The following is a 16,765-nucleotide window of genomic DNA, read 5'->3' on the forward strand; positions in this document are numbered from 1 at the left end:
CGGGGGCCATTCAGAAATGAAACAGGGCTGAGGATCAATATGTTCTCATAAAGGTGAACAGTAAGGCTAAAATTTCCAAAGAACCCTGAGTATCAAGGAGCATTAATGATTAGAAAAATTAAGAAAGCATAGCTTTTGGCAAGCTTAGAGAAAACGGAATAGGCCTGTCAGGGGATTGAAGGTCTAAGGAGGATGTGCAGAGGTCATAAGGGAATTCTCATCTATATTCACTATGAAAGAGAACATTATAATTGGGGAATTCAAGCAGTCTAGAACAACTTACCATGAAGAAGTATGAAATTACCATGAGGAAGATGCCTTTGTGGGTTTAAAAGGATATTAATCACCAAGGCCTGATTAGATGTATTGGAGGCTGCTTTGGGAGGCAAGGAAGAAGGATGCACGGCTTTGACAGAGGTTTTCAAATCTTTGACCACAGAAGACAATAGCAGGATGACTAGAGGACAGCAAATGTCCTTTACTAGAGAAGGGCAGCGGCGATAAGTCATGTAATTAGAAGCTGGTAAGTGTAACATCAGTGAAAAGGGAAGTTATTGAAAAAAGCTCTGAAGGACAGCATAAATCTGGACTTGGAGAGGCAGAACTTGACTAGTGACAGATAGGATTTGTTAAAGGGAAGTCCTGTTTAGTTAATTTGGTGACATTTTTTTGATAAGCATAGTGTAGTTGATGTAGTTTATATAGACTCTAGCTGGGTCTTTGACAAATTCAACTTTGGAGACAGGTTCAAACATAAAAATCCATAGGATCCTGGACAACTTGGTAACTGGATCTGAAACTGATTTAGTGAGAGTAGATATTGAGAATCTTTTCCCCTTATCAGAGATGTGATAGAAAGCAGAACAGCGATGGTTGATTTTGTAATTGGAAGCTTGTGACTAATGGCATGCCACAAGGAACACTGCTGAGGCCTGGGCTGTAAATTTTATATGTAAGGACCTGGATGAAGATACAGGAGGCATTGTTACTAAGTTTGCTGATGACACAAAGCTTGGTGGTGTTATTAATACTGAGCACAGTAAACTTTGGCTACAGAACAGTATTGTTGAGATGGTAAGATGGGTAAAGAAATGGTAAATTTAAGTTAATTTTGGAAAATGTGAGGTACTGCGTATGGCTAAGATAAACAATGAATGGTGGGAGTAGTGAGGAGCACAGCAAATGAGTATACATAAACACAAAGAGATTCTGTAGGTGCTGGAGATCCAGACCAACAAATAAAATGAAATGCACGGCAGGTCGGGCAGCATCTGTGGAGGGAAATAAACAGTTGACATTTCAGGCCAAGACCCTTCATTAGGACTGGCAGATATTGAAGGCAACATGGCAGATAATTAAGGTCTTTAAGAAGCAATATTTGCCTTCAGTAGCCAGGACATGGAATATAAGTGCAGGGAGGTTACCTACCAACTACATAAGAGATAAGTGCAGTTCTGATCATCACTATATAGGAAGGATTTAATTTCATTGGAGATTCCCTAGAACTATTCCCTGGGCTGGAGCGATTCAGCTATGAAGAGTGACTTGGAAAGGCTGGGTTTGTTTCCTTTGGAACATTGGAGGCTGATGGGGACTTGACTGAGGTATGAGGGGCATTGAGAGGGTAGATATTGAGAATCTATTCCTCTTAACAGAGGTGTTCAGAGATGGCAAAGGAAATTTAGAGGGCATGTAAGGAAGATTCTGTTTTCACCCAGAGGGTAGTTGGAATCTGGAATACTTTGCCAGAATGAATAGAAGATGCAGGTACTTCCACATTTAATAAGTACTTAGTTAAGGACTTGAATCACCATGGTATAGAAGGCTACAGGCCAAGAGCTGGAAAATGGGATCAGTATGACAGGTCAGACCACATTTGTAGTACTGTGAGCAATTTTGGACCCCATATCTAAGAAAGGACGGGCTGTCATTGCACAGGGTCTGAAGGAGATTTATGAGAATGATTCCGGTAATGGGTTAATATCTGGAGAGTGTATGATGGGACTGAGCCTGTGCTCACTGGAGTTTAGAAGAATGAGGGGGGATCTCAGTGAAACCCACTAAATATTGAAAGGCCTAGACATAGAGGATGTGAAGAGGATGTTTCAAATGGTTCAAGTAGTAACATAGACTAGGACTCAAAGGCATAATCTTAGAATATGTTGCCTCTTTAGAACAGAGATGAGGAGGAATTCCTTTATCCAGAGGATGGTGCATCTGTGGAATGCATTGTCACAGATGACAATGGAGGCCAAGTCTTTCGGTAGATTTAAAGTGGAAGCTGAGAAGTTCTTGAAGAGTAAGGATGTCAAAGGTTACAGGAAGAAGGCAAGAGAATAGGATTGAGAGGGAAAATAAATCTGCCATGATCAAATGGCAAAGCAGACTTAATAGGTTGAATGACCTAATTCTGCTCCTATGTCTTAAAGTCTTGTGGTCTTAAAGGCATTTGATAGCTGTCAAGCAAATGGTGAGCCAAGGGGTTTGTCGTGCGCTGTATGACTGTTGATCAGTGTCTGCTAAGGAATGATTCAAAGGTAGTGAACGGGAGAATACTGTGTATTAAAGGAGTAACTATATTTGAGTTACTCAAAGGGATAATATTGAGACTAAGATTACCAAAAACGGAAGGGAGCCACAGAGAATAAAGACTGTGAGGTCATGTAGATTCAATAAACGTGGTGTATCTCTACAGATGTACCGTGGAGAGTTAGTCCTGACGAAGGGTCTCGGCCTGAAACGTCGACTGCACCTCTTCCTAGAGATGCTGCTTGGCCTGCTGCGTTCACCAGCAACTTTTATGTGTGTTGTGTGGAGAGTATGTGGCAGGTTGCATCACTGTCTGTATGGAGGCACCAATGCACAGGACTGGAAAAGACTCCAGAGGGATATAAACTCAGCCAGCACCATCCTCCCCGCCATTGAACACATCTTCAAAATGCAAAATCTCAAGAAGTTGGCATCGATCATGATGGACTCCTGCACCCAGAACATGCCATCTTCTCATTATGAGGAGGTACAGGAGTCTGAAGGTACATATTCAGTGCTTTAAAAACAGTTTCTTCCTTTCCACCATCCATGAACACTACCCCACTATTTTGTTCTCTTTCTACACTACCGATTCTTAAATATATTCTTATTGCAATAGATTGTCATTTTTATATCTCACACTGTACTGACGCTGCAAGGCAACGAACGTAACAACATGTGTCAGCAATAATAACCCTGATTTTGGTTCTGAAAACACGGAGAAAAGTTTGGAATTTTATGGGAATGAAAAGGAACACAGGAAGGCATAAACGGAATAAAGGTTTGAGGTTCCTGGTTTGGTCTCAGTGTCCAGGACTGTAATTCGCACGCTCTCTCTGTTCATACTTACCTGGTCTGATGCAGAGTCCTGATCATGCTGGCACAAAGCAACTCAGTATTCTGTTCTTGCAATTCTGATTTGGACCTGACATTCTAGGACATTTATAGAAAGTGAAGTAAATACATTATAAATTATAAAATAATATTTAAAATAAGGTTAACTAAGAATACAATTAAAACACATAGCTAATTTTAAAAAGTAAATTAATACTAAGTAATTATAACAAGATACCTTTCCATTTGCTTCCTAGTCAGCAGCCTGGCAATTCCCTTTGGAAACAGTGGAATATTAGACCCTGCACCTGTTGAAGAATTGGAGAAGTGATACCCAAGACTAGTGCTGGGAGATATCAGCAAGACTCTGCTCCACCATTCAGCTGCCTACAAGATCTTTCAGTAAATCCAGGATTTTAGGATTTTCCATGCATGAGACTTGCTGCCATTTAAGTGCTGGCACTTCTCAGAACCACATATAGGGATTTGCATTGACCAGAGAGTGAATGCATGTACAATGATTAAATTCAGCGTGTAGATGATGTTTTCCATCTTGTCCCCGCCCTGCTTCCAAACGTAAGATAAGTGACAGAAGATGCCACAAATTGAATGTTGTTACCATCCCCGAGTCCCCACCATTAATGTCAGTAAGGGGGGAGAAGGGAAGGTAACTATTGACTAAAAATTCAACTGGTCTGCCACATAACTTCACTTGACTTTGTTCAAGATCAGGTGAGTATTCTGTAACCATGGAATAACACATAAATCTTTCTGCAAGACACAAGTCAAGAGAATAATGCTGGAATTGTTCTCCGTTGGATATCCCAATCCTGTTCGAATATACTCAGGGAACCTACTACGACCCAGAGATGTCAGTCTGCATTAGTACCACCTCAATCACATTAAGCATTAATTTCTTCTACCATTGTAGTTACAAAGTGTACCACCAACAAAATATACTGCAGTACCTGCATTTGCTATTTTGAAAGAACCTTCCATGGATAAAGACTTCAAGCACGTGACATCTCATCTTGACATGGAAACATAATTGCTGTCTCTTCATCATTGCAGCATCTAAATCCTGGAACTCTTTACCAAAGCTATCATGACAGTTCTTTCCCTGGACGGCATGGCGAAAGAAAGTGGCTCACTGTGCAGAGGAGATTACCAGGGTGCTGCCTGGACTAAAGAGCGTGTTTCATGAAGATAGTTTTGAGCAAGCTTGGGATGTTCTCATTTGAGCAAAGGAGGACGAGGGCTGACCTGAGAGTGGCATAGATTGAGTGGATAGCCAGAGACTTTATTGCAGGGTGGAGATGGTTAATACAAGCAGGCAGAGTTTTAAGGTATTTGGAGGAAAATATAGAGCAGATGTCAGAGAGTGATGAGTGCATGGAACACTCTGCCGGGGTGGTGGTAGAGGCAGATACATTAACAGCATTTAAGAAACTCCTGGATAGGCACATGGATGATAGAAAAACGGAGGGTTATGTAGGAGGGAAGGGTTTTGGAGCAGGTTAAAAGGTCGACATAACATAACTGAAGGGCCTTATTGTGCTGTAACGTTCTAGGTTCGATTACCTTTTCAGGGACAAACCAAATAGAAAATGCTGGGGATGCCCTGCAGGTCAGGTAGCATCTGTGGAGAGAGAAAAATAACATCTGAAGTCAATGATAAGTCATTTAGATTTTTAGTGCCTTTGTTGCTTCTCACTTATCAAATGCTGCCGTTCAGAATGAAGCCCACATCCTAAAAAATCAATAGGTATCTGTGACTAAAACATAAGAGCATGAATAAAAACAAATTTAAAGCATGAAATACAGAGGGTGGCAAACCATGAATATATACAATATCTAATAAGGTCCAAGAAAGGACTGTCAATAGAGTGGACACTGTTCAATCAACAAACGGAACTGGGCTAATGTGCTGGGCAGTTAAAAGAGCAGAAGTCCAAATCCCGCGTACATTGTGATTACTTTTTTTTTCAAAATCTTGCTCTTGTGTAATAAATTGTGGGTTTCAAGACTGAAGAGCGTTGTTTTCCGTTGTGGGGTGAAAGGAGAAGTGAATGCGAACCAGAGTCCAGAATTTAGATCACAGCTCCGCATCGAGAAAGTGACGCCCTGGCTACGAGAGGAAACGGGCTGTAGTATAACTCGGCTGTGATTTCGCATGATTTCCAGGCAATTTTAATCTTCGAATCATTATGGTGCTAAAATTAGTAATGAATAAACTTTGTTTCCGGTTTCAGAGCAACCTGCAGGAGAGAATGACCTGAGTGTGAGCCCAGTTGTTCGAATCAAACTCCGCTGTTTAGTTTTATGTGGATGACTTGGGAATGATCAAGAGCTGCATATTGGAATCAAGTGTCCCATCCCGACACAGAAAATGCTTCATAATGTCCAACGCGCGCATACACACACACACACACCTACACCCTTGCAACCACTCCCCACAAATTCACATCCATGCCCTATAAATAACAAGAAGGGATACTACAAGATCACATCGAGGAAGACGGGAACGATGCCAGTAAGGGAAGTATAACGGTAAACGTACATTATCCGGCGCACTTGGGCCGAGAGAACCTACAGTGAATATTGCAGGAAGAGGGCTGGATCAGACTGGAGGGAATGAAGGTGGCCGGCTGTTAGTTAACACGTGAAAATGCGTGAGAGAGGCAGTATAAACCAGAGACAAGAGCGTCTGTATGTGCCTGTGTGTGCGCGCGAGAGAGAGTTGAATGACCATGGATGAAGAATTCCATTAAAAAAAAAGTAGGAATTAGGCAGAATTGTTTAGAAAGGACAATCCACATTGTCCCATTTTTTCCCCTTACACTGCTTGTATGACCATATGAGAAATTTGGGTGTACAATTGTTTCCTTAAAAACAATTGTTTCCGGAACATGAGATTCTCTGGCAAGTTGTTAATGCTGACTCAATCGTATATGCTCCCTCGCTAAAACTTATTGCGCGGGACAGTTCAGAAGCAGACTGTGAAGAGAGCAGCGCCGCGCGGCTCGCGACGACACTGTCACGTTGCCTTTTAAAGCATTTTATATATAGGTGATTGGAGAGAAACGCGAGAGCAGAAACAGAAGTAATCGCCCAGCAAAAATCCCTATGCAATGAAAACTGTGGAAAAATTTTGAAATCGAAATTGCTCAAAGCGAAAAAGCTTCACAGATGCCACCACCTCCGCAATCCCAAACCAATGTTTATAAATCAAAGGGGAGGGAGGAGACAATGTGCAATGAATCGACTGAAATAAAAATTATCGCTATCCTGACATATAGATGCACATAAATTATTTTCGCTTTCTTTCTTTAAATAATTTCTGGCCAGCTATCCGTAGCGGCGGTTGTATGGAGCCCCACTGCGGTCTCCCGTTCCTTCCACTGGTCGGCTTCGCTGTGTTGTGTCTCACAGTCGCTCGTGTGGCTTTTGAGTTTCCGTGACTTATTTTCCGGAATCTCACGCCAAATATGGGGAAAAGGCGGGGCGGAGGCGTCCTCTAAACCGCCCCTGTCCCCCGCCGGATCCTCTCGCCATACATGGACAGCCAAATGCAACCGGAATCCCTCTCTTAACTCTTGGAAATGTTCGGCCGCGCAGAAGTATTCAGTTAGCAATAGCGCATCGCCAACCCGGGAATGGGGAGAGGGGAAGGAGGGAGTGGGATTTGTCCCTTCCGCTCTTGGCCCGAGTGCCGGCCGTGCCCAGGGGACTGCTCCCTACCCGCGCCGAGGGGAGGGGCAGCGCTGGCGGCTTGCAAACCCGTCCCTTTTCCGCCCACCGCGTCAGCGCGTCGCAGCCCTTTTCCTCTCTCATCCATATATGGTCTCTTACGTCACGGGGCATTCGTTGGGTCGGGATAAATAGTAAATGAAGCTCGAGAGAGGGAGGCTGAAGCAGAGAGAAAGAGTGTGAGAGAACTGGCAGAGATTAGCAGCAGTTTAAAAGGAGCTAAACATTTAATAAGCGGCAGGGGAAAGAGCCCTGCCACTTACTCAGGCTCTCCGAATCAGGGCAACCCCACACTGACATAGCCCGGCTTCACCACTGACACTAACGATAATTGGAGGTAGGAGGAGAGGGAGAAAAGTTTTTATTCTGATCCGAATTCCGGCCAAAACAAACGATGACAGCGAAAACGGTGGAGAAAATCCCGCTGCCGCTCGGAAGTCTCTTTCACCAGCTGCCCGAAAGCATGTTCCCCGTGGAGGAGATCAGTTCGATGCCCGCGTCCGTCACTATCTTCCCTAACCCGGAAATGGCACAGTATGAGCAGATGGCCTCAGGTAAGCAACTTGGCACCGAGCACCTATTCGGTATGCGCGACTTGTAGGGGGGCTGGCACTGTTAGCGGCGGCTGGGCTGCTGGTAACCCCACGCGCATCTTTATTTACCTTTATTTCACGCAACAGTTTGTGTAGTAGCGCAGAGGCTACCGTTCTTTCCATCTCATTCATTCATTTCGCGGGCGCTAGAAATCATTAACCAGGAAAATCGCGTGAATCCGACGTGAAAATAGAATGTGCCGTAATGTTATTTTTTAAAGTTAAATATCTTGAATGTGGGGTTGTTTTAAGTCGTTTGGTGAGCTGTTTAGTCTGGCATTCAGTCTGTTGTGTTTGGTGGGTCCTGTTTACTTGTTGATGAACCACTCTCAGGGGTTGTGTCTCAGGTGCGCCCTGTAAGTCCCACCTCCGCTTGTAGTTACTTCTCCAAACCTACGTGAAACTCTGCGTTGCATCCTTCAGACCGCCAACGATTGTCCTTTACTTTTCAGATGGAATAATCAACGTGGACATGGCCAGCGACAAAAGAGCAATCGACCTACCTTATCCCAACAGCTACCACCTACCCTCTGCGCACAGAACACAGACTGTTGGCTACACAGGCAAATTTTCCATTGAGTCTCAGTGCGCCAGTCCCAATTGGAATCCTGAAGGTATCATCGTGAGCGCCGGGATTCTCGGAATCCCTGCATCGTCCTCCTCTTCATCGTCCTCTTCCTCCTCCACGGCTTCTCCAAACCCACTCTCCAGTCCCCTCAGCTGCACGATGGCGCAGAGTCAGAACGAGATGGAGCATATGTACTCGCCGCCACCTCCTTACACCTGCGGGGAGATCTATCAGGACCCGACTCCTTTCTACAGCACCTCCACTGGCAGCCTCGGGTACCCTCCTCCCCCGTCCTACCCTTCTCCAAAACCGATGGTAGACAGCACTTTATTTCCCATCCTGCCGGACTATAGTAGCATCTTCCAGCCCCAGCACCCGCACCGGGACCTGCACCCGGGGACCGAGCGCAAGCCTTTCTCCTGCCCCGTGGAACCCGGCAGGATGGCACCGCCTCTGACTCCGCTTTCCACCATCAGAAACTTCACCCTGGGCAACCCGGCAGGGGAGGGCTCCCGGCTGCCCAGCGCATACGGCGGACAGAACTTACCTCTCCGGCCCATCAGGCTCAGGAAATATCCAAACCGCCCCAGCAAGACCCCGGTGCACGAGAGACCCTACCCGTGTCCGGCCGAGGGCTGCGACCGAAGGTTCTCCCGCTCCGACGAACTCACCCGGCACATTCGGATCCACACGGGGCACAAACCTTTCCAGTGCCGCATCTGCATGAGGAACTTCAGCCGGAGCGACCACCTCACCACCCACATCCGCACCCACACCGGCGAGAAGCCCTTCTCCTGCGACTTCTGCGGCAGGAAGTTCGCCAGGAGCGACGAGAGGAAGAGACACACCAAGATCCACCTGAGGCAGAAAGAGAAGAAGCTGGCCAGCGAGAGGGCGGCCAGTTCCTCTGTGGGGACTCTCTGCAGCGGGAGCAGCCCTTTGCCTCTCTGTCCGCCCAGAACAGTCTAAACTGGAAACACAACCGCAAAGAAATGACACTACTGTACCCGAAGGCAAAGAACCTAAGGGCGTAGACAAAGTATTTATGGCAGATTGCACCCGAATTTCTGACAGTTCTTTGATATACTGTTTGCTACTTCCTCCAGCTTCGTCTCCAAGAACATGAGAACGCCCCTCTCCCCTGAAGATCTTTTGGGGAAAGCACATTGACTTTTTTTTCTTTAACTCGGCTTTTCTTTGTATTATTTTGCAGCACACGGTTTCTGGTTTCCCCACAACGGCTAAGGTAGTCAGGACATTGCACATGCCGTGTTAACGATCGGTCTCACCCCTCACCTGCCAGTCCCTAACCGTAGTTCCGGGGCACAGCCATCCCTCCAAAGCCACTTCTTAAACGTGCAACCGGCGTGAGGTGGCTTGAAAACGACCCTGGAGGGAAAGGACTTGAGGCGGCGAAGGTGTTGTTGCGGGGAACTTGTATGCAAGATAGGAAAGGGATGTTTTGTGGAAAAGGCAGCGAATGTTTTCTGAGGAAATTAGCTTCGGCACTTTTTTTATTGGTCACTAATATTTCCAACAACAAAAAAAAGCTAAGCATGATAAGCAGTGTAAAAGCTCTCTAATCTGATAAGCATAACCAGGAACCGGCTTCCTTTTGCTGAAGCCTTAAGTTTAGTACTGTGTGTACAGCAAACAATTCATATTTTAATTCTTTCCTAGTGGTGTAACTGACGCCCAAAGGAAAAAGGGGGTTAGAGAATTCAAACCGGATCAGAGAATACTGAGAGACAACTTTATCCTGTGTTAGTTTAAATCGCAAGTGGATGTTTTGTACTTTCGCATTTGAACTCTGCATGCTGAGATTTTTTGGTGCCTTGTTTATTGTGGACGATTCTATATGTCTGCATGTAAATATCCAGCCTTAAAGACTGACCATGGCAATCGTGAAATCGCCAATAACCTTCACAAGCTGGCGAAACGGTTCAATTCCTGCCAATTAATATGGAGTTTTTTAGAAAATATTTTTGTACGTGTTTTGTGCTAATATTTCCAAGTGTTTCACATTTTGTAGCAAAGCTCTGGTTATAAAGAGTGTGAATAATTCTTATGTTGCTGATGCTGACCTGTCAAATGTTTAATGTATTGGTGTCAAACCACTAACTGGGTGAAAATTGAACTAATTGCTCCCATCAAACTTTACTGTTTTATGGTTATATTGATGTAAATATAATTTTACAAAATATGTATATTGTGTGTGTGCGTGTGTGTGTGTGTGTGTGTGTGTGCGTTTTCATAAATTGGATTCGAAATGCATCACTTATATGCCATTCGGATTTTTCTGATCTGAAATGTACTGTCTAAAGACAATAAAGCGGGGTCAATAATAATTTACGAAAAAGAATTGGGTACATGAAAAAGAACAATTTTCACGAAATGTGTCAGTGACATTAAACCTGATTCTGATTCTGAAGAGGGGTAAAGAGAGAAGCAATGGATCTAAGTGGTTAGTGCAGATGCGACTGACCCAATACTTCTCTCTATGGAGAATAATCCACAATTCTGACCTTTTATTCGGAACTTCCCGTCCCCTCAGTACTACAGTGAAGTGTCAGCCTGGACTGCGGATTCCAGATCAGGCAGGGATCTTGAATTCACGGGGTTGTGTGATTCAGAGACTGCACGCCAATGAGCCAGCAGCAGCAACAACCGATTATGTATCTTCCATTTGGCGTCTATTAAGTCGCCGAGGAGCCCTATTCCTTAGCAGCCACTAACTTTCAAAAGCGCGGCGAGAATGCAGGCTGATAGGTGTGTATTCCCTTATGTGCAGATAATAGAGTCACTCTTGAATGTGCTTACCCCACGTAACTCACTTAGAACCTTAACTGGAAAAATAAGAAATGGGGGCATACTTGGGGAAGTTTCTTTTTAACATATCACGAAAGATTGTTTACTCAGATAGTTCTGAATTGCTTTCGAACAGTCCTTTTCCATAACTGGGCTAAAAACTGGGTTCCTGAAGTAGGAAGCGCAGCTATGGCACCAGCCAACCAAAACTTCTCCCGCCGTTCTGTTTTCGTTTTACAATGTGTATTGGACAGAGTAAATAGAAGTCTTCTGCTCTCCAGATCAATTGACTTAATATCTGGATTTTCGGTCAGATTGTTTTATCCATCTGATATGATCGTCAATCGAAAGTAACTCACATTTCGGCTTTGTGGAGCAAAATAATTTCTTTCCCCCCCCCCCCCAATGTGGTAAAATAATAACTGGACGAGTCGCTTTAAGATGCTGGAGCTGAATTAGCTCTGAATCAAATTAAATCACCCACCGGCCCAGCTCCAGTTTTGAAACGTTTCTCAACTACAACGCAAGGAGCGCAAGGTTCTGTCGGCAGGGGAGATCACATCTATATTGGAGGTGGGGGCCGAGTTGACTTAGTTCCTCAACCCCACCCCGTCCCCTGTCAGTTCCTACGCCAGTTGGTGGCGGTGGAGTCTTGTTGGGCGATGCAGTTTGCTGGTGGTCCATGCGGACTGTGTAGGGAAGTGGAACTTGAGCTGGTGTTTGAGCGAGGTGGCGTGCTGTTGGTGTTGGTGATTAATTGGGCACTGAGAAATTAGTGGTGGGTAATGGGGACTAAGGCGGCTATCCCCTCCCCCAGCCCTCCTTGAAACCAAGTTGAAGTCCGAGTCGCAATATAAAGAACCCTGGTTAATGGACACCAAGTGTCACATATAAGCTTAGCCACTAACCTCTGCTTAGACGCCAGGTATCCTCAAATGTCCTATCAGACCGCACCATATCCCCTCTCCTGCTTTGAACCCCATTAGTCCCAATACCAGCAAAGCCACACCACCACTACCCAGTACCAGATAAATGAACCATCCCAACACCCAACTGTGTCCTATCAACTCCACTTCGCAGCTCTCCACAAAACTAACTCCATTCCAGTTACCCCATCCCATTCCTCCGGATAACAATTCCCAATACTGATGTCTTTCACCAGTAACACCAACTTGGCTGTCTAAATCTCATCAATATCCCTCCCCGCTCACCACAACAGCTCAGTTGGATGGGGTTTCTCAGAAGTATGAAAGGTGGTCTCTGAAAAGCATGTTGATCAGACTAGCGGATGCACTCCATGTCCTTTTCTATTTAAGCCAGGAAAGAAGCCACCTGTAGTCCCACAGTTAAACCACAATTACACCATCCGGATTTGGATGAAATTCCTGCTGATCCATTGCTGTGTGTCAGTCAGTGGAGGGGGAGAGCTGAGAATGCCAGCACTGTGGGCAATGTTACTGAGATGAGAAATTAATGTTCAATGATAAATCCGTGAGTAACTCCCAGTCACAAATGTGGAAGGACGAAGATTAGCTATTTCGGTTCCATTGCAGTAATCGATGAGAATATGGCCATAAGACATGGGAACAGAATGAGGCCGAGTGGCCCATCGAATCTGCTCCAACATTTGATCGTAACTGATTTAGTAGCATCACAGACTGCCAACTACACAATAGAAGTGGCCCACAGCCGGAGGCAGAGAAGCATTTATGCTTGATTTTACTATCCTGGGTAGAATTTGAAGAGTTTGAGCAGCAAATCTGCATCAATTTTGTTAACCTGAGCATTTTGAAATAGGCTAAACCTACATCAAACTGGCAGAGAACATAAAAACGGACTGTAAAAGCTTTTATAGATATGTAAAAAGGAAAAGACTGGTAAAGACAAATGTAGGTCCCCTACAGACAGAAACAGGTGAATTGATTATGGGGAGCAAGGACATGGCAGACCAATTGAATAATTACTTTGGTTCTGTCTTCACTAAGGAGGACATAAATAATCTTCCAGAAATAGTAAGGGACAGAGGGTCCAGTGAGATGGAGGAACTGAGCGAAATACATGTTAGTAGGGAAGTGGTGTTAGGTAAATTGAAGGGATTGAAGGCAGATAAATCCCCAGGGCCAGATGGTCTGCATCCTAGAGTGCTTAAGGAAGTAGCCCAAGAAATAGTGGATGCATTAGTGATAATTTTTCAAAACTCGTTAGATTCTGGACTAGTTCCTGAGGATTGGAGGGTGGCTAATGTAACCCCACTTTTTAAAAAAGGAGGGAGAGAGAAACCGGGGAATTATAGGCCGGTTAGCCTAACGTCGGTGGTGGGGAAACTGCTGGAGTCAGTTATCAAGGATGTGATAACAGCACATTTGGAAAGCGGTGAAATGATCGGACAAAATCAGCATGGATTTGTGAAAGGAAAATCATGTCTGACGAATCTCATAGAATTTTTTGAGGATGTAACTAGTAGAGTGGATAGGGGAGAACCAGTGGATGTGGTATATTTGGATTTTCAAAAGGCTTTTGACAAGGTCCCACACAGGAGATTAGTGTGCAAACTTAAAGCACACGGTATTGGGGGTAAGGTATTGGTGTGGGTGGAGAATTGGTTAGCAGACAGGAAGCAAAGAGTGGGAATAAACGGGACCTTTTCAGAATGGCAGGCAGTAACAAGTGGGGTACCGCAAGGCTCAGTGCTGGGACCCCAGTTGTTTACAATATATATTAATGACTTAGATGAGGGAATTAAATGCAGCATCTCCAAGTTTGCGGATGACACGAAGCTGGGTGGCAGTGTTAGCAGTGAGGAGGATGCTAAGAGGATGCAGGGTGACTTGGATAGGTTGGGTGAGTGGGCAAACTCATGGCAGATGCAATTTAATGTGGATAAATGTGAAGTTATCCACTTTGGTGGCAAAAATAGGAAAACAGATTATTATCTGAATGGTGGCCGATTAGGAAAAGGGGAGGTGCAACGAGACCTGGGTGTCATTATACACCAGTCATTGAAAGTGGGCATGCAGGTACAGCAGGCGGTGAAAAAGGCGAACGGTATGCTGGGATTTATAGCGAGAGGATTCGAGTACAGGAGCAGGGAGGTACTACTGCAGTTGTACAAGGCCTTGGTGAGACCACACCTGGAGTATTGTGTGCAGTTTTGGTCCCCTAATCTGAGGAAAGACATCTTTGCCATAGAGGGAGTACAAAGAAGGTTCACCAGATTGATTCCTGGGATGGCAGGTCTTTCATATGAAGAAAGACTGGATGAACTGGGCTTGTACTCGTTGGAATTTAGAAGATTGAGGGGGGATCTGATTGAAACGTATAAGATCCTAAAGGGATTGGACAGGCTAGATGCGGGAAGATTGTTCCCGATGTTGGGGAGGTCCAGAACGAGGGGCCACAGTATGAGGATAGAGGGGAAGCCTTTTAGGACCGAGATTAGGAAAAACTTCTTCACACAGAGAGTGGTGAATCTGTGGAATTCTCTGCCACAGCAAACTGTTGAGGCCAGTTCATTGGCTATGTTTAAGAGGGAGTTAGATATGGCCCTTGTGGCTACAGGGGTCAGGGGGTATGGAGGGAAGGCTGGGTTCTGAGTTGGATGATCAGCCATGATCATAATAAATGGCGGTGCAGGCACAAAGGGCCGAATGGCCTACTCCTGCACCTATTTTCTATGTTTCTATGTTTCAAACACCAGTTTTGAGACAGTCAGATCAGGAGCAATCATCCCAAACCAAATGTATATCCCATCTTTAAATTCTTAAGAACACAGAGACAGAAGAAATAGAAACAATGTCACTATTCAAGAAGTTCATGTCAGATTTTTTTTAACTCAGTGCTATTTTCCTGTACCTCATATCATTTCATTGCATAAGGCCATTAAACATTGGAGCAGAATTAGGCTATTCATCCCATTGAGTCTGCTCAGTCAGTTCATCATGATTGATTTATTATCCCTCTCAATCCCATCCTCCTGTCTTCTCTCCATAACCTTTGACATCCTTACTAATCAAGTATCTATCAACCTCTGCTTTAAATATGCCCAATGACTTGGCTCCACATCCCTCTATGGTAGGGGTTCCCAACATGAGGTCCATGAACCCCTTGCTTAATGGTATTGGTCCATGGCATAAAAATGGTTGGGAACCTCTGTTCTATGGCAATGAATTCCACAGATTTACCACCCTCAGGCTAAAGAAATTCCTCCTCATCCCTGTTCTAAATAGACGTTCCTCTATTCTGAGGCTGTGCCTCTGGTCCTAGACTCCCCTATTATAGGACACATCCACTCCACATTCACCCTTTCCAGGCCTTTTAATATTCAATAGGTTTCAATGAGATCAAACACTCCTCATATGCTAACCCTTTTTATTCCCAGAATCACTTTTGTGAACCTCATCTGAACCCTCTCGAATGCTAACACATTTTTTCTTAGATTCCTTTAGCACCTAAAGATTAATATATCCTTGCCAGAGACTAAGCCAACAGGCTGGAGAATTCCAATGATTTTCTATCAACTGAATGATGGAATCTCTTCTCATTTCAGTTCTGAATAGTCCATCTTTACTTGAGACATTGAGTTCTGATCCTAGAAAACGGCTATAAAACAGTCAAGCTTGATACAAAGAATTATAAACACCTTGATAAGATTACTTCTCATTCTTCTAAACTCAGAATGGTGTACTGGTCCCACCTGGCTTAAGAATGACTGCCTATGAACAATCATTTGGGAAAGTGGTGGTATAGATTTCCCAGCTGCTGTAAAACTGCAGACATCTGGACATCTTCTGATGTGTGGGAACTCAATTTGCAGCTGCATTTCTAACTTGTGAGCTGTTTGGGTTATGGATAGTTCTCAGGACCGAAACCCTGTTGTAACCTTGGAAGGACATATGGCCCATGGTGTTGAATCTCCCCTAAACTGACAAACCTACTGTTCAGGAGTCAATCTGGTGAACCTTTGGTGCTATTTTTCATCTTTCTCTACTTCCATTAATTTCTCATGGCAGAGAAAGATGCTATTCGGATTTACGACAATCTTCATGGTTAGCCATGTTCCAGCTGTGAGTGATATTATGATGATAGTAGACATATAGACAATGGACTGTAATGGACAATGGTAGTAAAGCATTGAGATATTTATGAAATATTTATTCTCAATTATTAATCAATAAATATTAATCAAATATTTTGATGTATTACAAAAACTGCTTTACATTGGAGACAGACCAATGATCTTGCTAAGGAGGTGCAGATATTGGTCTTAGATTATGTGAATGATTCTGTAATGGATAATGCAGATGGGAAAGTCTTGCCAATGTTGTGATCTTTTCTGTGATAGCAGAAGAGATAGCACTTAGTGAGAGATGCAATTCTATCTTCAATGTTCTAAATATAATGACTGTTACTGTAATCCCACGTTAGCTGATGCCAGGATTATTTCACTGTGGGATTCTTGCATCATGTGAAGCTTTTTAGTGGAATTGACAACATTTTTGGCGTTGCTATTGCGTAATATTTTTGGCCTAGGATGTAAATCGCATGGTACATTTATAGTGCAATTTCTGTTTATGTCCACAAGTTGTCTACATAAGGAACTGCTAACACATCACAAGATTATGGCTAAACCTTGGTCAACGATTGGAAGTGACTATTGTGACTCACTCACTGTTCGTTAACCAAG

The 16,765-nt window shown here is 44.2% G+C and overlaps 1 protein-coding gene and 1 long non-coding RNA gene across 2 annotated transcripts; one reads left to right on the forward strand and one right to left on the reverse strand.

Moving 5' to 3' along the window:
* Positions 1-3,633: 3,633 nt before the first annotated feature.
* Positions 3,634-6,329, reverse strand: LOC134358700 (uncharacterized). Its single transcript, XR_010020925.1, has 3 exons — positions 5,924-6,329; positions 4,945-5,002; positions 3,634-3,671 (listed from the first exon to the last, which is right to left on the reverse strand). It is a non-coding gene; the product is annotated as an uncharacterized LOC134358700 (long non-coding RNA).
* A 949-nt stretch (positions 6,330-7,278) lies between these two features.
* Positions 7,279-11,033, forward strand: egr2b (early growth response 2b). The gene is made up of 2 exons (XM_063071157.1): positions 7,279-7,667; positions 8,159-11,033. Exons 1-2 carry the CDS (start codon positions 7,508-7,510, stop codon positions 9,241-9,243), a joined length of 1,245 nt encoding a protein of 414 aa, XP_062927227.1. The 5' UTR covers positions 7,279-7,507; the 3' UTR covers positions 9,244-11,033.
* The last annotated feature ends 5,732 nt before the right edge of the window (positions 11,034-16,765 follow it).

This window comes from Mobula hypostoma, chromosome 19 (genome assembly GCF_963921235.1).
Source record: "Mobula hypostoma chromosome 19, sMobHyp1.1, whole genome shotgun sequence".
NCBI lineage: Eukaryota > Metazoa > Chordata > Chondrichthyes > Myliobatiformes > Myliobatidae > Mobula > Mobula hypostoma.